The 24,152-nt window shown below is 41.0% G+C and overlaps 1 protein-coding gene across 1 annotated transcript in view; it reads right to left on the minus strand.

Annotated features, from left to right (window-relative positions):
* TRHDE (thyrotropin releasing hormone degrading enzyme) overlaps window positions 1-24,152 on the minus strand; it is a 528,098-nt gene that overhangs the window by 362,247 nt on the left and 141,699 nt on the right. Inside the window, exon 3 of the mRNA XM_004700783.2 lies at window positions 5,809-5,935. Coding sequence (XP_004700840.1) covers window positions 5,809-5,935 — 127 coding nt within the window. The remainder of the gene's footprint in view (window positions 1-5,808; window positions 5,936-24,152) is intronic.

A 24,152-nucleotide genomic window follows, 5' to 3' on the forward strand; every position in this document is an offset into this window, starting at 1 on the left:
AAAAAATGCTGCAAAACACAGCTTGTGATGTTGAGCACAGCTTAGAAGGACAGCGTTATGGGAACAACTCAAGTGTCCAAGTGGTTTTCTCATTTCAAAGAAGGTGAAATGTCAATTGGTGACAAACCACGTTCTGGTCATCAGTCAAATTCCCCAATGGACAAAAATGTCGATGTGCAATGCATTCCAGGTCAGATTATGAATCAAACGGTCTACATAGAGGTTCTGAAAAGATTATGTAACAGTGTGCAACAAAAAAAGCCTGATTTGGGGCAGACAGGGGACTGGTTTGGGCGCTAGACAATGCACCTGGTTCACACAGCAATCTCAGTGCGCCAGTTATTGGCAACCCCCACCCACCCAAAAAAACCCAGTATGCCTCTCATGTTCTACTCACCTGACCTCACTGTGTGTGACATTTTTTGTTTCCAAAAATGCAGAGGGACATGAAAGGACAGAGATTTGACAAAGTAGAAGTGAAGAAAATAATGAGGTAGGTGCTGTCAGCCATCCAAACAGATGAGTTTGAAAATGTTTCCAAGAATGGAATCACAGATGTGACAAATGTATTAAATCTAATGGATAATACTTTGAAGGTTAAAAGGTTGTTTTGTAAAAAAAAAATTAAATGCATACCTTGGGGAAAAATCCTGGTTGTTTTTGGATCCCTGCTTGAATGCTGTCGGCAAGTCAGTTCTGCACAGTGGCCCTACGTACTCCAGAACAAAACACTGGTCTCCTGCATACCATCCACACTATGGTCCTTCAGTCGGAGCTCACTGTTGCGGTCACTGCCAAGCCATCTCAGTGAGGCCTTCCTTTTTTCGCTGCTACTTCACTTTCCCCAGCATGATGGCCTTCTCCAGGGACTGGTCTCTGCTGACAATAAGTTCAAAGTATGTGAGACAGGTCTTACCATCTTTCCTCTAAGGAGCATTCTGGCCGTCCTTCGCCCAAGAGAGAGCAGTCTGTGGGACTTTCATTCTTCTTTGCCAGCACCACAGTTCAAATGTAGAGAATGTTCTACAGTCTTCCTTATCCAATATCCAACTTCCACATGCATAAAAGGTGATTGAAATACCACGGTTTCTGTCTGCCGTACCTCAGTCTTCAAAGGAACCTTCTAACTTTTCATTACTTTTAAGAAATTTTATGCCATAGATTTACATAATTCAGCGTGTTGTTTCAGTTCTTGAGTGCTGTTTCTTGAGTGTTGATGAATCCAAGCAAGATGAAATCCTTGACAACTGCAATCTTTTCTCCGTTTGTCCTGATGTTGCCTATTGGTGCAGTTATGAGAATCCTGGTTTTCTTTACATTGAGTTGTAATCCACACTAAAGGCTGAAATCCTTGATTATTTTTAACAACTAGAGCGTTAAGTCCTCCTGTCTTTCAGCTAGCAAAGTTGTTTCATTTGCATATTGAAGGTTGTTAATAAGCCTCCCTTCCAATCCTGATGCTGCGTTCTTCTTCACATAACCCAGTTGCTCTCATGACTTGCTGTGCATACAAATTGAATAAGTATGGCAAGAGGATACAATTCTGACACACGCTTTCACTGAATCTTAAACCAGGTAGTATTCCCTTGTTCTGTGAACACAACTTCCTCTTGATCCATGTACAGGTTTCACATGAGCACAAGAGATGTTGTGTAATCCCTGTTCATCTCAAGGTTATCCATAGTTTGTTGTGATTCATACAGTAGAATCCCTTCACATTGTGGATGAAACACGCTACACAACAGCTGGTCTTTTCTGCTTTTAGCCAAGAACCATCTGATTGAAGCAATATCTCTTGTTCAATGTCCTCTATTGAATCTGGCCTGAACCTCTAGCAGCTCCCAATCAATGGACCACTTGCTTACTACTTCAGCAAAACATTGCTTGTATGTGATATCAATGATAATTTGCTTATCCTGTTGAGTCACATTTCTTTGGAATGGGTATAAATATGGATCTCTTCCAGTCAGTTGACAAAGCAGCCGTCTTCCAAATTTCTAGATGAGTGAGTGTTCCCAGTGGTTCATCATTTTGTTGAAACATTTCAATTGATATTCTAGCGATTCCTGAAACCTTGTTTTTGGCTAATACTTTCAGTACAGCTTGGATTTATTCCTTCAGTGTCATTAGCTCTTAGTCATATGCTACCTCTTGCAATGGATAAATGTTGACTAGCGTGGTACAGTGACTCTGTGTATTCCTTCCATCTTCTTTACTTGCTTTCTCCATCATTTAATATTTTGCAGATAGAATCTTTCAATGTTGAAACTAAAGGCTTGAATTTTTTAATGAGTTCTTTCAGTTAAAGGTATGCTGAGTGTGTTTTGTCTTTTGGGTATTCTAACTCTAGGTCTTTGCACAATTAATCACAATAATTTACTTTGTCTTCTCAAGCTGCCCTTTGAAATTGTCTGTTCATCTCTTTGAGTCCATAATTTCTTCCATATATTGGGCTAATTTTTCTACTCCCCTAAGTCCTTTGCTCAAAAACCACTTTCCCAATGGTGTCTTCTGTGAATGCCCATTTAAAAATGTCAACCCCTTATTAGACATAACCAAACATGTATTAGCAATGTTTAGGGTGACACAGTTCATGAAGACAAAGTTCTATGGTCTACTTTGGTGACTGGAGATTGAGGTCTGAAAACTCATGTGGCCATCTGAGGTACAATTCTTGGTCTCCTCTGCTCCCCCACCAGGAAGAAAGAAGACTGATCAAACTAGAAACTCTCAAGGACACAATGTGTCCAATAGAAGCATGGGCCATGCACACATCAGCCTTCACACCCATGAAACACAAAGCACTAGATGGCACCTGGCTACCACTATCACCTACTATGAAAAGGATTACATAGAAGGTCTTGGATAGAGCAGAAGGGGAATAGAGTACAGATTCCAGAACCATGAAAGAGACCAGGCTTACAGGTTGGAGAGAGACTGGTGGTACCCTGAAGACTATGTATGATCCTTAGTCACTCCTCAGGTCTGTAACTGACCTCACACTTGTAGTTCACTTTTCAGTCAAACATTAGACAGGCCTGGAAGAGGAATAATAGCACTAGTGTGGAAGGCACACCTGAGTATAATCAACCATTTAAGATCCAAAGGGCAGCATGTATCCAAGGACAAAATTCAGAGCATTAGAAAAGAAGCATGAATGGGAATGTGTAACAGAAAGGAAGTCCGTACGTGATGGTACATGGAGAGGATTGCAACGGTTGACATGAAACAAAATGTGTTTAATTGTTGAAAAAAAAACTGATGATCTGCTCTGTAAACCTTCACCCAATTCACAACAAAAACAATTTTCAAAAAGAAAGAAGACAAAAATATGAGCTTCATTTACAGTGCCACACACATACTCTCTATTCATCCTTTTTGCCTTTGCTAACCCCAAGGTCAGCAGTTCAAAATCACCAGCCACTCCATGGGAAAAAGATGAGATTTCCATTCCTGTAAAGAGTTCCAATCTTGGAAACCCACAGGGTCATTCTACCCTATCCTACAAGGTCGCAATGAGTCTGCATCAATCTTTGGGCAATGAGTTGTTTTTGTTTTGTTTTTTAATCTCCAGCTGATAGGTTATACATTTTACTTATTGATTTAACTTGCCTCAACTTAAAAGGTTGTAAATATTAGGATAGAAGGAAGTTTTGCATTTTTTAATTCACTACTATATCCCTATCAGATAGTTAAGTGTCTACAACATGGTAGGGACACAACTAACACCTACAGAAGAGATGAGAGGAGGAGGGAAAGGAGAAGAGAGGGCAGAAAGGGAAGGCAGGTGGGGGAAGAGGGAAAGGGTGAAATAGACTCTATTGTAAACTGATCTCAAAGGTTAAGACAGCCACGGCTAATATCCAAAATGAGTCTGCCTGGGTCATTACTAAAGACTGAGTTGGTTCCAAAATATTCATTTTTTGAAAACATAATTCATAATGTATAACAAAAGCTAAGGCTTTGTCAAACTACTCCTGCTTTTACCAATTTTTATATAGGATCTTATATAGAAAATGTACTTATAATGTCATTAACAGACATATCAAAATATCTATAGAATGCATAGAACATAAGAGATAAATTTTACAAAGCACATGACCTGTGATATCTTCCCAAGATACATAAAACTGAATGTGCTGGGGTAAAGTCAAATCATCCCATGATATACACCATAAGGTATCTTAACAAATAATCATAATGTTGAGCAGACTTCATTTCTACAGAGGAAAGCTTGCATGGTTCAAGTGTGAGTGAAACAGAGGAGCAGAAATGCTTCCTGCTGCAAGCTGACAGTTACAAGGAACCCCCCGAAGTTGTAAATTGAGTTCCTCTGCTAATTACTGGTCTGAAAGAGACAAGGAATGATCCACATTTTATTTCTCTGCTGAACTTGCAACAAGCACTCGTGAATTTTACATTAGGGTCACGCTGGGAAGCTCCAGTTTGTTTTACCTAGTACAGAGAATGGCGTCGCCTCCCATGCAAATAAGGTCAGGTATACCTCTCTGCCTTGGGTCCCTACCAGGGAGATTTCAGTGTAACAGAGGCTAATTGAGAACTTGATAGAGAGGGTAAAACAAAGAAGCAAAACAAAACAGAAAGCAAACAAACAAAAAATCATTTTGCCTATGGATTCAAAGTTATGTCTTTTAAAATGAATTCAAATATGTACAATCTCATTCTTCTCCATCCACATGCTACATGCTACACCTATTGATAACAACATCAACTATTCTATTTTCTAAACAGCTCATTGTATGGCCAGTAAAGCTACACAGCAGGCAAGTACTTTAATGAAATAGGCCTAGTTCTCTGGGGAAAAGAACCTGTGGTTCAAACGCTAACACTTTGATCACGAAAGCACTTTATTGTTGCCAATGAGCAATACCTTTTATGTGGATACTGATCAAAAATGCTCTTGGGAAGGAAAAAAAGAATAGCGGTGGGGAGGTGGGAAACAAGGAGTGTTGTGATGTAATATTTCAAAACAGATTTTCTCAGAAGGAAAAATAATGTCAGTATTCATAATGGGTATGCATTCTAACTTTCTGGAAAGTCATAGAATGATACTGTTGCAAAAGCAGCCTCACTGAAATTGAAGTAATGAAAGTAATTAATTTATTCATTCAACCAACAATTATTGAGCATACTACCTTTGTGCATGGAAGAAACATAAGAACATTCAAGAACACAATCCCATTACCAGTGCAATTCCTTTCTCTCTTCTTTTTATATAACTTACTATAACTCGATATCCAAAATGTGACTGAATGAAAATAACCTAAGGGGCAGCTTACACACTGTGGCCCGACATGTGAGATTTGGGAAACAAAAACGAATCACTGGGCACCTTCCCATGGTAACACAGTGAAGACTTTGGGGAAACATAAAGAATGAGTTTGACATCTCAGATCCTTCATTTAATGGCTGTCTGGATGAACAGAAACTTCATGGTCTCAATTTCCTTAATATAAAACAAAATGGTATAGCGGTGCGTAGTGTACCCAGTAGTTAAGAAGATGAAGTGTGATACTGGCAAGAACCTCGTATGCATGTTTTTAACAAAGTAGAATTATTGTGGCTATATTTTTAATGCTAAACCTACATAAGTTCTTAAATTGTACACATATTTTGTAGCAAGAATCCAGAAGCACCAAACTTTACTTTTCCTCTTGTGAAATTCTATTTCACAATCATAGCCTCTAAAAATATAACCTTTAGACTGTTAATGCTTCCTAAGTATCTTAACCAATAAATCCCACCTTCAAGGAGCCCTTCTGAAAAAATAAACAAGAAAATTCTTACCGAGTTTTGGCAAAGAATAGGGCACTTTAAAGTAGTCTTCATAAAATTCGATTAATCTCTTGGTTATATGGAGAGCATAGTCCCCGGACCCTCTTCTGATGGCATCGGGTCTTGCATATAATCGCACCTAAAAAAGATGCATACGCAGTACTTTAGCCTTTTGGTGCTCAAGTTTTATCTATCGTGCAACTATGAATCTACACAAGTTACTTCAAGTACTACAACAATTAAACAATATCCTTTGTTCATTATATCAAGGCACTTTGTAGCTGAAAGAATCAAACTAAAACAATTGAAGTAACCACGGTGAGCAAGTTACAATTTCCTCCTATTACAAGATGACAAAGAGAACATTTCTATACCTTGCATCAAAATAAATATTCAAAGTTATCACTTATGTGTGCCTGCTAGAGATTTGAAGGTACGGTGGATTAATATAAGGGGTCCCTAACGATGCTGAAAATAGGCAGGATACGGTGGCTCAGCAGGAGAGAAAATTCATGGTTTGTTAAAAACATAGTGTAACAAACTTTGAAAGTATTACTGAGCAGAGCAGAAATATAATTTATGCTCCCTTCTTTTCTTTGGAAAAAAACTGTCGTATTCCCAATCTGCAAACCAGGGATAGAAAATTATTTGCTGGACATCAACAGTCCTCATTCTGGAGGCCGTCTGCCACTGTTCCTGCCTCAAACCCAGCTGAACATCATTCATATTCCAGCACAATCTGGACCCGTAATATTGATTTTAAATCAAGCATTGTATATTATCTAGTCCTTAGCCAAGAAAGATCCTTCGGCAAGTAACATAAAACTGAACAAAACTAACAATTGTACAGAAAAGGTTAAAATGAGATTAGTTTTCATAAAGCTTTCATAAAGCTATCCAGCATCTTTCTTTCCAAAGGCTAAATCTATTTTTCACAGACGTGGTCCCTAATCCTCATATCAATTGTGCGAATAAGAAATAGGTATTCTGTGGAGTAGTGGAGAGCAGAGTGCCCTAGGAGTTGGATTTTAGTCCAACTCTGCCACTAAAAAAGCTGGATACTAGTGAGCAAATTACTTAACCTGCTTGAGTCTCAAATGTTCTCATTTATAAAATAAAGGTGTTTGCCGCCAGATAGTTTCTAAAGTGTTTTTCAATTCTGAAACACACTATTCCCAATCCCATTTTACAGATAAAAGAATTTATTGTCTTACTGGGTTTTTTCCCAAATCACTATAAAATAAATATTTTATTAGTATATGGAAATGGATATTTCTGTTCATAGACAACAAAGGACAACGGTAGTCCATGTGTAATGGTAACTTGATGGTACTTTTGTGGAGGCCGGGGTGGAGTCCAACCTGTCAAGCAGGCAGTAGCCTAGTGGCGCCTCCTTGGGGGCCTGGCCTTTTTATAAGAGAACAGTCAGACCTTCTCGCTCAGGCCTGTGGCCTTCCCTGCTTGCCAGGATTGTGTCTGCCTCTAGTGTAAGCCCCATGTGGGCTGCAGACCCCGCAAGTGTCAACACCCTGCCATTTTCCCACCAACCTCGGATCCACAGGACTCTGCGCCCGCTTGCCTGTGACAACCCTGTGTCCCGCTTAGGGTGCTTGTTCTGTTTCATCAGCATGCAGCTACTTGAGTCTGAAGAGGTCTCTACCCAACAGTCAGCCCACGGAATCGAGTTGGCCTGAGCTGGGATGCATTCTTCATGTGAAATTGTTTCTTGATATAAAGGTTGTTTTCTGATTTCAAGTCCATAAACCACCTGTCATTGGTTTTGTTTCTCTAGACACCCTAGCCTACCCCATCGCAATATAACATATGATTGTACAGGTAGCTCTTTACCATCTCTATTAAAAGCAGAGAGAATAGCAAACCAAAGCAGTAGCTATTAAGTCAATTCTGAAGCAGTGGCTCAATATGTCCCAGAGCAGACCCGCTCCATAGAAGTGTGTCACTGTAATTTTTATGGAAGTCGTTCCTCAGGACTTCCTTCAACAGAATTTCTGGGTAGGTGTGAGCCACCAGCCTTACACTAACAGCCAATCGCAAACTATCTGTACAGCCCAGAGAAGAGTAGAAATCTAAAACCCTAGAAAATCAAGGAAAACACATTTTGACTTTAGCTTGAAAGACCTATAATTCAATGCCATATTTACTGAATAACACATTTCCAACAAAAATGGCTGACAGAAATATAACCCGTTCCATCCATCAATTCCACAAGTCAGTCAAGAAATCTGCAATGAATTCAATAACAATTAATGACTAAAATTAAGAAGCTACTTCTCATGCAGCAACTAAATTAAATATAAAATTGGGTCCAGTCACCAGACTTAGTTGGCAGCAGTATTAACCGACACTCTCGGGAACGCCCGTCTCAAAGAGCAGCACACGACACTGTTGACACTCGGAGAAATACAGTCACCATGAGTCCCTGGTGTGCCTGGTATCAACTGTTCTATAAACATTCAATATCTTAATGGAATTCCCAAGAGCTAGGCTACAAGACAAGTAGTGTGTGTGGATGATTAGGAAAGAGGCCTTCCCAGGAAATACCTACGAAGGAATAGGCAAAGCAGCATCCGGAAAGGTAAGAATCCAATGGAGACTGCAGTTTCAGATGACATCTGGAGCGCACACTGATCCACAAGGGCCTGAATTATCTGGAAAGTGTGCCCTGCGTGATTGGCTGGCTCCCATAATCCGGTACTAGTCAGTCATTGGCTGCTCACTGCCAAGGGAGGGCATAAAACCTCAGGCACTTCCTGTTCTTGAGAGAGCTGGGCAAGGAGCACCAGTACTCAATTGCTTGTGCTTTGGAGATCTCAGGTGTGAGCAGTCAGGAGAAAAATCGCTAGAGCTGAGCAATGGGTACATTAAATAGGAAAGGAGACCTAGCCTACACAACAGCAGCCACCACAGAAAACAAGTCACTCAGGCAACAGGTATTTATTTAGCACTTGCTTGGTGCCATAATAATGCGTTACATGATGGGCTGCTAACAGAAAGGTCAGTGGTTCAAACTCACCAGCTAACTGAAAGGTCACCACTTCAAACTCACACTCCGGGGAAGCATGAGGCCGTCTGCTTCCACAAAGATTTACAGCATCAGAAATTCTAAGGGACACTGCCTGCCTCTCAGTCCTGTAGGGTCACTATGAATCAGAATTACTCGATGGCAGTTGGTTTAGTTTTATGATTTTTTAATAGGGATGAAAAGACTACAGGAGCAAGGGTGGTGTGGTGTGTGTGTGTGTGTGTGTGTGTGTGTAATGACTCAATGGCAGTGGGTTGTTTGTTCTTTTGTGGGAATGTTGTACCATGGGCCAGGCTAAGTATTTTTTATTTAATGATGAAGAAAACATGATCTCTACTTAAATGAGGTACAAAGCATTAAGGTACAGAGATCAGAGACAATATAATCATCATTATTAAAATGCTTAACATATATTCAGTAATTTAATATTTGTATTTAGTAGTTACATTATTTTCATATCAACTTGAAGATATGAAAGTGTAGGGGTGGAGTCTAACCTGTCAATCAGGTCACGGCCTGATGATACCTCCTGGTGGGCATGGTCTTCTCATAAGAAAGATCCTGGGAATTCTCTCTCTCTCTCTCTCTCTCCCTCTCTCCTCTCTGCCTTCACCCTCCTGCTGGCAAGCCACTCACAGACCTTCCAGAGCCCTGTGATGCTTCTACCACCATTTGATCCACAAGAATTTTCACCCAGCAGGCTGTGACCTTCCTACATTTTGCATCATTGCTTGCAGCTGTGTGAGTCTGAGGAATTTATGGACTAGTATTGGACATAAGGACTAGATCAGGACTATACTGGGATATTCCATTGATGCATAATTACTTCTTGATACTAAGCTCTCTCTAACACATATATGAGTGTCCTTGGAATCCACTCTAGCTGGCTAACACATTGTACAAGTAACATTTTCCTGTGATATAAATGGCAAATGTATAATGAGAAAAATATATAGTTTTCAGAAGGTTTAAAATAAAGTAACTAATAAATTCATGTTAAAACTATAACTAGGACCACTACAAAATGATAGAGCAATGGTCACTGATTTTACTCTTAGGCACCATCACTGATTTTGGTTAAAATGCAGCTTTTTCTATCAATCAGTTCTATCAGTCTGTCAAGCTATCTGCAGGACCAGACAAGAGAAGCATATCAATCTGGTTGTCAAGATTTGATGGAAATGATCCAATCCCGAGTGAGGAGATAAGACATACAAGCAGTGTCTTCATTTATTCATTCCAACATGTATTGTATGCCTGCTGTGTACCAGGCGCTGTACAGGACCCTACAGATAAAACAAGACCACAGAACGCGCAGCCCTCGAGGTCTCAAGTTTGAAGTCACCAGCCGCTCCAATGGAAAAAGATGAGTTTTGGGTTACTGTAAAGATTTACAGCCTTGGAAACCAAAAGGGGCATTTCTATTCTGTCCTATAAAGTCCCTGTGAGTCAGAATTAACTAGATGGCAGTGCATACCATGAAGTTGAAAAGATGTTGATAAGTAATGTCATGGATTAAATTGCACTCCCTCAAAAGATGTGTGAACTTGGCTGGGCCATGCTTTCCTGTATTGTGACCTCATTATTCCCCCACTTTGTGATCTTCTATGCTTTGCTGAAGCTGGAATAGGTCATGGTTTATGTTATGGATTATGTTATGTTTGTTATGTTAACGAGGCAGGATTCAGTGGGATGCAGCAGCCCTAGTCAAGGGAAGGCCCTCATCCAGTATCTGGAAAGTTCCCCTGGGAGGTGGCCTGCATCACCTCTTATCTTAGGAGCGAGAAAGAGAGATGACCCTCACCACCAGAGGGAAAGAGCCAGAAGCAGAGAGTGTCTTTTTCACCGGGGATCCCTGCCCGCAGAGCCGAGATTCCGGGAAAGAGGGGGGTCAATACAGATGGAAGTCTCCAAGGAATACCAAGCCCACAGATGCTGGGGGCAGACAAGGACTTTGTCTTAGAGCCAACAGAGAAAGAAAGCTGTCCCCTAGATCTGGCATTTTGAGTTCTGACTTCTGGCCCCTGAAACCGTGAGAAAATAAACGTTCTTGTTAAAGCCATCCATTTGGTTAATCTGTGTTGTAGCAACACTAGATAACTAAAATGCTCTTCACGGTGCCTTAAAAGACACACAAATTAACAGCAAGACAATATGAACATTAAAAGGGCATCTTAAGCTTTTCCTCTCATTCCAACAGATCAACTGATTCATCTCTTTTCCAAGGCCAAGTCCTTCTTACTCCATCCCCTTTTACTTAAACATAGACATCACTGCCAAATGCCTCCCCCTTTCCTGCCTCACCAACTGATGCCTGCCTCCTGGATCATTCTCATCAGTAGGCACATACTGTTTTGTCTCCTATGTTAAAATTAAAAACTGAAAAACCCTTAACCTCCACTTATTGTCACTTATTTCCATTTCCTTTTATATCAATGATGCTCAAAAGAGTTTCCTATATTATAATAAACAACATAAAATTTAACATCCGAACCAGAATGAAAGTGGGTATATAACACAGAAACAAGTATAAATTGAGTGTTTTGAAAATGTATACCCCCAAAAAAATAAAAAGAAAAGAAAATGTATACCCCCTGTTTTAGTATCTCATGAACTAAAACCAGGCTTACACACCCAGAAAACTAACACTAAATCCAATGTCACTGAGTTGATTCCAACTCCATGTTGGGTTTCTAAGGCTGTAAATCTTCAAGGGTGCAGACGGCCTCAACTTTCTTCCATGGAAAAGTTGATGTGTTTGAAGCCCTGACACTGTAGTTAGTAGTCAGCCCAAAGCACCACCAGGGCCCCCAGTAGTCTACCAGAACCACACGCATCAAAAGTACCTTACTAATGACTTCACAATTTAGGCTTGCCCTATTAGCAGTACTGGGGACAGCTGATTATGTTTTCTCTTGGAAACATTTTTGTTACTTGACTTCTATCTCTCCTTAAGCACTCCTTCTAAGTTTCTGGCTGGATCCTCCTCTTTCTTCTCTCAATGGTAGGGAGATCCAGATTGCAAGCCATAGGCTGCTGCCACAGACTGCCTACACTAAAGACCTGCTGATCATATCTAGTTTTCAGATATTAAAACTGAAGGCTTTCCCTACAATTTCTGATTTTTCAATGCAGCTGCCAACTGATACCTCCACCCAAACATTTCAGTCATGTGAAAACCAAACCTTGGTCTCTCTCTCTCTCTCTCTCTCACACACACACACACACACACACACACACAACCTGATTCTCCTATAGTCTTTTTCATCCCATTTAAAACCAATCCAAAAAACAAACCAGCCACCACTGAACCAATTCTGACTCATCGTGAGTATGTAGGGCAGAGAAGAGCTACTCCCAGGGTCTCCACGACTGTGAACTGTAAATGCTGACATCTCCTTTCTCCCGGGGTCAGCTCCCACCGCGGGCCTCTTGGTTTGCAGCCTGCTGTGTCAGCCACTCCGCCAGCCGGGCTCCCTTACAGGGATTACCTTCCCTCCACTAATGGAGGCTATGACGCCACAAAGTGATAACATTAGTTTGCATTTCAGAAATATCATGTTAGGGGCCTAAACCTTAGTGAACTGAAGTACAGCGGATGGCTTAAGACTGCAGACAGAGAAAATGAGAAAACTTACAAAAATGAAGAGATAAATACTGAAAGGGGAGGCTAGGGGAGTATGGAAAACCTACTCATGCATGTTACAGAATGGACTGTAAACTGAAATATAGAGTAGGAATTTAAGGCACAGAATATCAGTTAAAGATTTTAAGCAACAGGTGGCAGGACTAGAATTATATTAAGAGATTATATGAACTACATTATATAAAACTCAAAACTCACTGCTGTGGAGTGAATGCTGATTCAAAGCAAACCATGGTGGATTTCTGGGACAATGACTGTTTCAGGGAGTAGAAAACCCAGTCTTTCTCCCCTAGAGCTACTGGGGATTCTCAGGCCAATATGTAACCACTACACCACAAGGGTTCCATAACTAAAGGTATATATCTTAAAAGGGCTGGAAATAAATGAAAGAAAAATAAACTGTGACTATTACAGCAAGACAGATGAAAGATAACGGTGGTTTGATCTAGAGAGAGTGCAACTGAGAGGTAGAGAAAAGATGGACCTATTCAACTGGTCTAACTCTCTTTTAAACAAGTCATTGAGATAGCATGTGTGGCAAACTTTAGGCCCGTTTGCATTGAAAACTAGCCTTTCATCCATGTACATACCTTACTCTGTTGTATTAAGTGGGCCTGAAATGAATTGTGGAGGGAAGAGTTTAAAATATTGCATAACCTTGTGGTTAATCAATAACATTTTGTATAATTATTTACTTGCCAGTACATAGACATTTTTATTTGCTTTCTTCTTTTAGAGTAATTAGATTCTACCTCATCATTACAAACAAACTAAATCTTCATAAACCCGGTTATCACTCAAAAGCATTGAAATATAATTTTATTACACCTGCCCATTTGCATTTTCTGACATGCCCTGATAAGCGCTAAGTGCTAAAGAGGCAAATTGCTTACTTTTCCCGGAGAGGCTCTATCTCTCCTTCTACAAAGCTTTCCCAACCCCCAATGGGAGCCAGGCTGCCATTGAGTCCAATGTGGAGGGCAATACACTAGGAATTTGCACACCGAGATTGAGGGATGGCTTTCTCACTAACAGCTTGTGTCAGCTTAAGAGAGTCAGCAAACTTCTCTGAAGCTCAGCTCAGTTTCTTCCCAGGGTAACAATCTAGAATTGCCTTAGGCCTAGGAGAATGATCAGTGATATAAACCTATTTTCTTCCCCTGTGTAGTCCCCATTTACATGCAGAATAAAAGAAAAAGTTTTATTTCCTCAATATAGTTTGGCTACTTTATATTTTTCACTTCTCTTGAAAATATACTATTTTGTTATCATTCTCTCTTTTTATCTTGAGTATTCCTCTTTCATTTCCTGCACTATCCATGAACTTGAGACAGGTAAGACAGAAATAGCTGCAGGAACCAATACAAAATGGAAGAGGCATGTTCTTATGGCTCCAATCCTGTGGTAATACATCAAAACAAGAGCTAAAGTTTAAGAACTACAGATTTTTTGATCCCTCAAAAAAAAAAGCCCTCGCTCACTGCCACTAAGTTGCTGCTGACTCATAGAGACCCTATAGGACAGGGTAGAACTTCCCCTGTGAGTTCCTGAGACTATAACTCTTTATAGGATGAGATAGCCCCATCTTTCTTCCAAGGAGTAGATAGTGTTTTTGAACTGCTGACCTTGCAGTTAGCAGCCCATAGTGTACCATCAGGGATGTTCCTGATCCCTTAAAGCACTTCAATGCCCCAAATCAGTGTTCTTTCGGTAGCGTCTCTCTTCAGACCCAGTGGGAATTACTGTGTAGTTTCCTGGACTCTCTATATTTAATGAAAGTTTGTTTCATTTGTCTGTAGTATTCTCATCTTTTTCTATTCCTGAAAAGGGGGAGGGATGCTAAAGGCATCTTTCAAACCTTTCTCTAAAAAAACCCCCCACAAATAGATACATTTCAGTTATCCTGATGACTGAGAGTGACTGCCTAGAGGATATGTGGGGAGGAATCCTCAAACCACATCTGGACACATCAGGAGAATCTGTGAAATTCCTGCTGTGCACTTACAGATAACAGCCGTAGTTCTGGTGCGGGACGTGTGCACCATCAGGACAGACTGACCTTTGAGGGAGATGTAACAGAAGGCAACTCTGCATAGACTTGAATTGATCTGGGCTTTGATGGTTGTGCAATTTAGAGTAAGGACAGCAAACGCTGTTTAAGAACTTCATCCTTTATTTATCTGTTTATTAATTAATAGTTAATGAGGGTCTATTAACAAATGGCCAGGCTGCTATTCATGTGCTGAGTGTCCACAGATAAGCAAGAGAGCCATGTCTGATTTTTGCAGGAGGTCCCAGTCTAGAGGGAACACAAAACTACAAGAACTTATATTGAGAATCAGAAAGTGAACCTCATTTACAGAGTCTTTTCAGATCTGACTTCCCGCAGAGGTGGTGATTCAGCAAAGCAGGATAAGTGGGCCATAGGAATACAGAGAAATGCACAGTTTCAGATTCTGGGATAGAGTGCTGTACCCTTCTCTGTAGTAAAGATGTAGAAAAAGTACATGCATAATTGTAAGATAATGCAAAAAAGTTCAAGTACACACATGCAAGTGCCCAAAACATTATCATCTCAATTTAAAACACTTCATATAGTTTATCACTTATCTATATAAAATTCCCAAAAAACAGGTAAGGATTTAAGCAATTAATTCAGATTTTATAGATGAAAAAAATGGAGACAGGGTTTTTAATAGTCACAGAGCTGCCCAAAGCATTTCTACTAAATGGCTTTCATTATTTGTTGTGCTCAAAAATGAACTGTGGTATTTACTGTACAATTGTATGAAACAGTGTGTCGTTACACCATGCAACAGAGGAAAGAATAGAATTTACACCAGAAGTGCACTTGTTAAATAAAATTTTCTCTGATTTGTCATCTGTAATTTGGTATTTAAATTAAATAAACCTTCTGGCTTACTGGAGTTATTCTCTGAGAAAATTTTACACTGCAAGAATATGTTAGGAATTTTGGGAGACAGTAATTACTTCACACCTTTAAAATATCACTATAATAACAATAATAAGTTTACATTTCCTTGCTGCTCTAATGGAAAGCTTAGTCCCTTTAATAACTGCAAAACGACAATGTGCTGTCACTAAATTCTCAACCAATAAAGCTGAATTAATGCACCTACGTGAATATAATTTGATTTGGGAATTCTTCACAGAAAATACTAAAACATAACAAGGCCACGAGAAAGACACAGGTGCTTCGGGTACTAAGTACAGAGAAATAAATTGATACAAAGGGTAAAGGATATAGTAAACAAGAAGTAAAAGCCAAACATTTTATAGTTTTATGTTTATCTCGTTTTAGCTAAGTACAGAGAATTAATACACACAAAACTGACAGAAACAGGGGACCCGTGCCAAGCTCAGGAGGCAATAAACTTAAAGAGGCGCCTGGAAGATGGAGAGGCAGGGAGCCACCTGGCAGGAGCAGGCCGGGGAGCAGGTAACTGAGAAGGGCCTGGACACCCCCAGTGGAGAGACTGGGTGCACTTCCTGGAGAAGCCGAGAGCCAGTTCCAAGTCTAAAGCAGAGCAATGTGATTAAAAGCAAGAAAGAGAGGCTATATAGGCACCAGAATTTAAGATACCTTGAGAAAGGAAGGCCAGTGTATAGAAAAGCATGCTATTAAAAGTAAAATATGTATCCTATAGATTTTTTAAATTATTTTATTGGGGGCTCCTACACTTCTTATCACAATCCATACATACATCAATTGTGTAAAGCACATTTGCATATTCATTGCCCTCATCATTCTCAAAACATTTGCTCTCCACTTAAGCCCTTGGCATCAGCTCCTCATTTATCCCCCTTTCTCCCCACTGCCGCCTCCCTCATGAACCCTTGATAATTTATAAATTATTATTTTGTCATATATTATACTGTCCGACGTCTCCTTTCACCCACTTTTCTGTTGTCCGTCCCCCAGGGAGGAAGCTATGTGTAGATCCCTGTAATCGGTTCCCCCTTTCCACCCCACCCGCCCTTCACTCTCCTGGTATCATCACTCTTACCACTGGTCCTGTAGGGATCATCTGTCCTGGATTCCCTGTGTTTCCAGTTCCTATCTGTACCAGTGTCCATCCTCTGGTCTAGCTGGATTTGTAAGGTAGAATTGCGTTCATGATAGTGGCGGGGAGAACGCATTAAAGAACTAGAGGAGAGTTGTGTGTTTCATCGGTGCTATACTGCATCCTGACTGGCTCGTCTCCTCCCTCAACCTTTCTGTAAGGGGATGTGCAGTTGACTACAGATGGGCTTTGGGTCTCCACTCCGCATTCCCCTCATTCACAATGATATGATTTTTTGTTATTTGATGCCTGGTACCTAATCCTATCGACACCTCGTAGTCACACAAGCTGGTGTGCTTCTTCCATGTGGGCTTTGTTGCTTCTCAGCTAGATGGCCACTTGCTTATCTTCAAGCATTTAAGACCCCAGATGCTATATCTTTTGATGGCCAGGCACCATCTGCTTTCTTCACCACATTTGCTTATACACCTGCTTTGTCTTCAGTGATTGTGTTGGGAAGGTGAGCATCATGGAATGCCAATTTAATAGAACAAAGTGTTCTTGCATTGAGAGAGTACTTGAGTAGAGGCCCAATGTCCTTCTGCTACCGTAATAGTAAACCTATAAATATATGCCTATAGATGTATCCTATAGATTTTAAAGAGAAAACAGCCAGTAATAGGTACTATCACCTTAGTTAAAGCCTTAATTCTGAGAAGAAGGAGACTTTCAAATCAGAGGTGAGGGGGTCAGAAATAGCTCACGATTAAGAGCTGAAGCACATAGTAGGGTCAAAAACACAATGTCAAAACTAACATGATGGCAAATCACAAAGCAGAAATACATATCAAGCCTCCTCAAGCAGTCTCACTTGGAACCCAAACCACAAACCTTTCAGGTAGATAGTTTCATAAAACATACCTTAATCCTTTTAAACAATTCAAAAGATTCTTGTACTCGTTGGTACAAGTAGTTTGGGTTCAAATACTAACCAGGTTCCTGGTTTGAACCTACCTAGAGTATCAAGACATGCTTCCATAAGCATTACAAAAACTGTGAAACAGTTCTACTATGTAACATGTGGGGTCACCACGGGATCTTAAAGCCACACTTAAAGTTAAAAAATTCTGTTTTATTACTAATGCTGTTAAAAGGCAACCCAGAGTATTGGTACTGATGAAGTTGCCTGAAGTCTGGTTCTGCTTGTGCCTACTCCTTTTGCTTCACAAACTGTTGTTAGGTACCACTGTGGGCACCACCGTGATTCCACAGTTTCCATTGACTGGCTTTCCGTAAGTAGATCTGCTGGCCTTTCTTTCTAGTCCTTGTTAGTCTGGAAGCTCCACAGAAATGTATTTACCATCATATCAATATCCAAAAGCCTCCAATGTGGTCGAATGGTATGAAATGAATAGACAGGGAATCTAAACCAGGTCTCCCACATGGAATGGGAATTCTACCACTGGGCCACCATTAATAGGATAACAAAGAATTCACTAGTAAAGCACTGGCTGAAAATTATTGAGTTGCTACTTTTTATGGCGTTAATTCTGGATCTCGCAGCCTTTACTCTGCAGATTCATGCTGTTGTGTGCTGTCCTTGTTGGGGCCATTGTTGTTAGTGGCTGTTGAGTAAGTCCCTATTCATAGAAACCCTACATACAACAGAACTTAGCATTGCTGAGCCATGCACCATCCTCAAAATTGTTATATTTGAGCCCATTGTTGCAGCCACTGGATCAATGCATCTCGTCAAGAGCCTTCCTCATTTCCTCTGCCCTTTTACTTTACTAAGCATGATGTCTTCCCAAGGAACTGCTCTCTCCTGATAACATGGTTCGTAAATCCAACCAAATTCCCTGCCATCAAGTCGAAGCAGACTCATATTGACCTGATAGGAGTACCCTAGTGGGTTTCTAAGAGTATAAAGTTTTACAAGAACAGAAAGTCTCATCTTTGTCCTGTTGAATCGCTGACAGATTAGAACTAGCAACCCAATTTGTAACCTACTGTGCCACCAGAAGAGGTCCTTAACACGGTTCACAGGCTCTCTAAAGTGTGTGTCCTATATTTCTCAATAGGATTTTAAGTTCTTTAAGGAGCAAGCCCATCTTTTTTATTTCTCTTTTCACTTTCCATTGTGTCCAGTGTAATGCCTTGCACTCAACATGGACTAACAACATGTTGCTAGCTCCCATAAACCGATAATATACTTTAAAAGTCCTTGTCCACTCTAGTACTAAAATGCTGTTATCATAGATTGATTACATCTTCAAACTGCATTTTGCTTCAGGCAAGGAAATTAGCACTGTGGCAACCTGTGTAGTCTCTTCTTGCAAATTACTTCACATTTATTCCTAAGCATAGTATTTACCACTGCACTGTAGAACTCCCAAGTTTAAGTTACTTACTGGCACTTCAAGGCAAGATAGGGCTTTATTACAGTCACGCTTTCCACAGTGGATTTTTCTATGTGCATTGGGGGAGTAAAAATAGAGATGTGTCCAAATATTTATGAACAAATAGCATTATCATTGATTCCATTTTCCCTTGAGCATTTTGAAAGCTCTTATAAATGTGGTAGACTGACTGTGGCCCCCAAAGATAACTACATCCTCATCCCAGAATCTTTGACTACTCCTTATTATGGCAAAGGAGGCATTTGCAGACTTTCGAAGATGTGATTAAGGATCTTGGAACTGGGAGGTTATCCTAGCTTATCTCAGTGGACCCTAGACATAACCAAAAGCATCCTAAAGGAGTCAGGGCTTTGGGCAATAGAAGAAGAGAAGGTGGTATGGTGATGGTTAAGAGAGTTATAGATGCTACCAAGCTGACTCTGAAGATGGAGGAAGGTGCCATGAGTCAAGGGATGCAGAAGTAGAAATGGGAAAAACCTGGAAGTAAGGCCCGGAGACACTCGTTTCCGCTCTGTGAGACTCATGTAGACCTCTGATCTCCGGAACTGTTAAAATGATAATCTGTGTTGTTTAAAGGCATGGATTTGTGATAATTTGTACAGCAGCAATAGGAAAGATTGCAGTATATTTTTTATTTCCATGTCACAAATACAGCATTTTTTCTTTTCAGCTTTTGAAAGTGGGGGCACATTTTATGCTTCTTCCTCTGCCTTATAGCTCTCAAGGTGATTGGGCACCTCCACATCATTTCACATGATCACCAGTCATAAGACATACCAATGTGCATAGGCACATACGAAAAAGAGAACGTGCACTGGTTGAAGGAAAGTAAGAATGATCTGTAGTCATGTTTCTCCAAGTGTGGTCTCAGAATGGTTTGCATCAGAATTCCCTGGAATCATTGTTTAAAATTGAGATTCCTAGGCTTCACCACCACAAGTTTTGAGTCATCTCTTTCAGGCAAGGCCCTAAAATCTGCATTTTAGCAAATTCCACAGCAGAAATCAAGTCAATGCCGACTCCTCGTGACCCTATAGGATGGAATAGAACTGTCCCTGTGAGTTTCTGAGACTGTAACTCTTTAAAAGTACTGAAACCCTGGTCTTTCTCCCGAGTAGCAGCAGTGGTTTCGAACTGCTGACCTTGCAGGGATTACAACCCACAACACAACCATTCTTTTGTTCATTTAGCACTACAGCAAGCAAACCTCAATTAATCCTTAAAGGAAATATGTATCAGAAGCCTAACATAAAAGAAAATGTGTATCTACAGATACATCTTTATTCCTTAAATCCCTTGCAACTTCTGTGTCCTCAAAGAAGATATATTCAACATCTCTGCTATTATTTTTTACAATGACTGCTTTTCCCGCTGCACGGTAAACAATGAAGAACGGCTGAATCAGACCCAATGGTTGGAAAGAAGTAAAAGTTGTTTAGAACTGTCACCGCCCGTAGACATGACAGCAGCAGCATCTAACATCCTCTGCTGGCTAGGGTCAGAATCAACTCCATGGCACGGGGTTAAGGAGATAAGTGTCTCTTTGGAATCACAAGGGTTTTTGTTTTGTTTTTTAAATCAAGATAGAATGAATTTATAAAGTGTCTTTATTAAGATATCTATTTTATGCTTAGTCAAATATCTCCAGCACGAGTGGCTGTTACGTGCATATTTTTGTAAATCCAGGGGCTCGGTGCACGGTTGGATTGTTTCGATTCAGTTTGTCCCATCTGTCTTTTCGTTCCCTGATTCCCAACCGCCTGCTGGCCTCACTTTTATGTGCACCATTTTTCCCATTGGGTTTGGCTGGCTTCTGGAGAGAAGCAGAACCAGAGATGCTTGTGTGAATATGTTTGTAGCACAAGATTCACGTTGAGCTATTGCTCACACCATTGTAGGAGTGAGAAGTCCAGCCTGATTCAGGCCTGTGTCTCCGATGCACACTAGGGGCTGCTCCTGACTCCAGCACCTGCATAGACCGACAAACAGGAAAAATGAAGACCACAAGCTGGGGGATGCCAAACGGAATGAATCTAAATTTGGTCACAGGAATCCAAGGTCCCCAGGCGACTGATGGCTTCTGGGATCAGCAGGTGATATAACAGGAGGTTGATGACTCAGAAGCAGAATCCAGACCCAGCAGAAGTGAACTAGCTTACACATCGTGTCAATCTGTCTGAAAAGTGGGCCATGCTCCAGTGAAACCTCCCTCAATTGTACCAAGGCTGTGGCCAGATTAAGGAAGCCAAACACAGACCCTGGGCTGGCAAGCTGCGGCTCTCCAGCCAAAAGCACCTCTTTCGATACATATGTGTGCCTCTGGAGTAAAAATTAAAATTTCTGTAGGCTATTATTCAGATAATGGTGGTTTCACTGGTTTGCAGCCATAGACTATGGCTTTCAAACAATTTCTACATAGTTGTGAGGGACAAGATTGGCTCTTCCATCTCAAAAGTTTGCCAACACCTGCTTTTCCAAAAGAACCCTTTACTTCCAAAAATAGGTTGGCTGCTTCACAGAGCCCGTCATGGCGTGGACCATATGTCCGATCAGATCATGAGAGAATTCTGACCCACCCAAGTTGACCTGACCACCTATCACACCAGCTCAATCCTCTCTCTTCTATTGTTTTCAATGATGCAGGCATCCTTTAGCAAGTAAGTGCTGTTCTTGCTGCTACTGGGTGTTAAGGAGTTAATTCAGACTCAGAATGACCCCTGTGATAGAGTAGAACAGCTTCAAAGGGCTTTCTTGGCTCTAATTTGTCTATAAGGAGTTCTGATATGGACGACTTAGAGTCAGTCGTTCAAGCCAAGAACCTTTCAGTTAGGAACCATTTGCTTGACAGTTGCATCACCAGGACTCCTTAATTATGGGTGAAAATACCAGAACTGGTATTTTTAATTCCTTCATTTAACAAATATTTGGGAGCCTGTTTTGAGTCAGTCACTCTTCCAGGCACTGAGGATACAGCGAACCGAGTGAAGGTAACTCATGGAGAGTGACTATTCTTGTAGAAAAGACAAAAAGGAACAAAGATGAAATGTACAATGTTAAATGGCATTAATTGTGTGGTGAAGTGAAATTTCTTAATGTGGCGCTGCAGGGGCAGTGAATTATTTAATGTGATTGTCTAGCCAAAGTCTCTAACTCTCACCAGACAACTTCAGCTGCATAGATCAGGAAAGACAGTGAGGGAAGATAACTGATAGGATTTTCCTGTGAGTAATTACTAACAAAATTCCCTGGAGTGCCTCCTGCTATGTATAAAAGGTTTCCTCTGAGCCGCAGCAGGAGGGATTTCATTATTAGCAAGAGCCAGGAGTAGAACGTATCCTCAAAAGCCAAGATCCCTGTACAGTGAACCTCCTAGACCCAGAAGACAGTTATCACATTGGAGGGGTGGTAACAGAACCAGGGACCAGAGTAATTGACTTCCCACCCCACAGAGCAATGAAATTGAGTGCCTTGGTGCAGGAGGCTGGCTTGTGGAGTCTGGCGCTTAGTTGGGGAGGTTGGACTTGCTGACCCACAGGAGGGAGCTCAGTGCCTTCAGGGTGATGTTTACTAGAGTGGGGTACCTCTGGACACATCTCAGGGAGCTGGATTTGTTGATTTATGGAGCTTGAGCTGAATGCCATTGGGTTGAGGCCTACAGGGGAGTGGTATACCCTTTTGGCATTTAGTAGTAGACCCAAAAGCACTTTGTAACATGTCCTGATAATCAATTTAACCGTATGCATTTCTCACTTGCATTACAACTTGTTAACTTTCTTAACAAACCATTTAATCATGAGTTTTATCTGAGTCCTGTGTAGCCATACTCACTGCCATCGAGTCAACGCCAACTCATTGTAACCTTGTAGGGCAAGGTAAAACTTTCCCCACAAAGTGACTCAGTGTCAATCCTTATGATTACGAGCCCAATGCATAACCGCGACACCACTGGGGTCCCTCACGAGGTACAGTGCAGAACACTCAGACATCACAGATCTTTGATCCATGATCTCTTTGTAATGTGTAGTAAATTCTAGCCTTTAATCTCACTTCAGAAGAAGTTCTTGATCATGCTAATAGATAAGATTAAGACGGGATGTATTTTGAGTCCCCACCTTACTTAAAAAAAAAAAAAAACTAACTGCCATAGAGGCAGTGCCAACTCATAATGACCCTATAGGACATTGTAAACTGCTCCACTGAGTTTCTGAGACTGTTAATAGGAGTAGAAATTCCCATCTTTTTCCTGAGGAGAGGTTGGTGGTTTCAAACTGCTGACATGGGGGTTGTGGCTCAAAGCATAAACACTACAAACCAGGGCTCCTAACCACACCTTACTAGAAGGTGTGAATCAAGCCACCACTCTGTTTCCTTGTGGGTATGGTATGCTGAAAGGCAAAACAGACACCTCGATCAAAGCCATTCTTCTGTATAAAAGAGAGCCACCTCAGAAGTAAAGACAGAGAACACCAGGGTCATCAAAGAAGAACAAGGAAGAGGCCAGAAAACCATGAATCCAAGAGGCTGAGGAGCAGACAGAAACTTGGCTAGTGGGTGAGGAGAGGTGCCGTTATGGTACAAAGACTGTATCCTTAATGTTTTAGGATCCTAACATTTGGTATCCTGTTAACTCCCTGTGATGGTTAGATTTTATGCCAACTTGTACCTGTGTGAAGGCAGGGGTGGAGTCCAATGTTATCAATCAGGTCACAATCTGATGACACCTCCTTAAGGGTATGGTCTTGAAGAGACATAGGAGAAATTTTCTCTCTTGTCCCTCTCCTTCCTGCTTGACTGGGTCCTGTGTCTCACGCCTGGGACTGGGGAGGTGCTGGGAGCTGTCAGTGCCCCACCATGCACCGGTCAGCCTTGGACCCATGAGACTAACTCTGCACTCCCGGCCTGTGATCGCTCGGCTTCTTGCTTGTTTCATCAGCTGGTTGCTGCTTGCTTCTGGAGGACCTCGCATTTGCATCTGACCTAAGAACTTGAGTTGAGCTGAGCTCGGCCACTTCCTTGACATAAATTTATTTCTTAATATAAAGTTCTTTCATATGTATATGTATACACACACACATACATATATATGGTTTTGTCACTCTAGAAAACCTAGCCTAACACAATTCCCTGATAAAGCCCACTCATCATGAGTATTGTCTGAGAGTTCTGGGTGGTATTGTAATGAATTATTGAACCCAGAAGGAAAGGAGTGTGCTGTGGGAGGG

Source organism: Echinops telfairi, unplaced genomic scaffold (genome assembly GCF_000313985.2).
Source record: "Echinops telfairi isolate 266 unplaced genomic scaffold, ASM31398v2 ScPeMD7_2;HRSCAF=8, whole genome shotgun sequence".
Taxonomy (NCBI): Eukaryota; Metazoa; Chordata; class Mammalia; order Afrosoricida; family Tenrecidae; genus Echinops; species Echinops telfairi.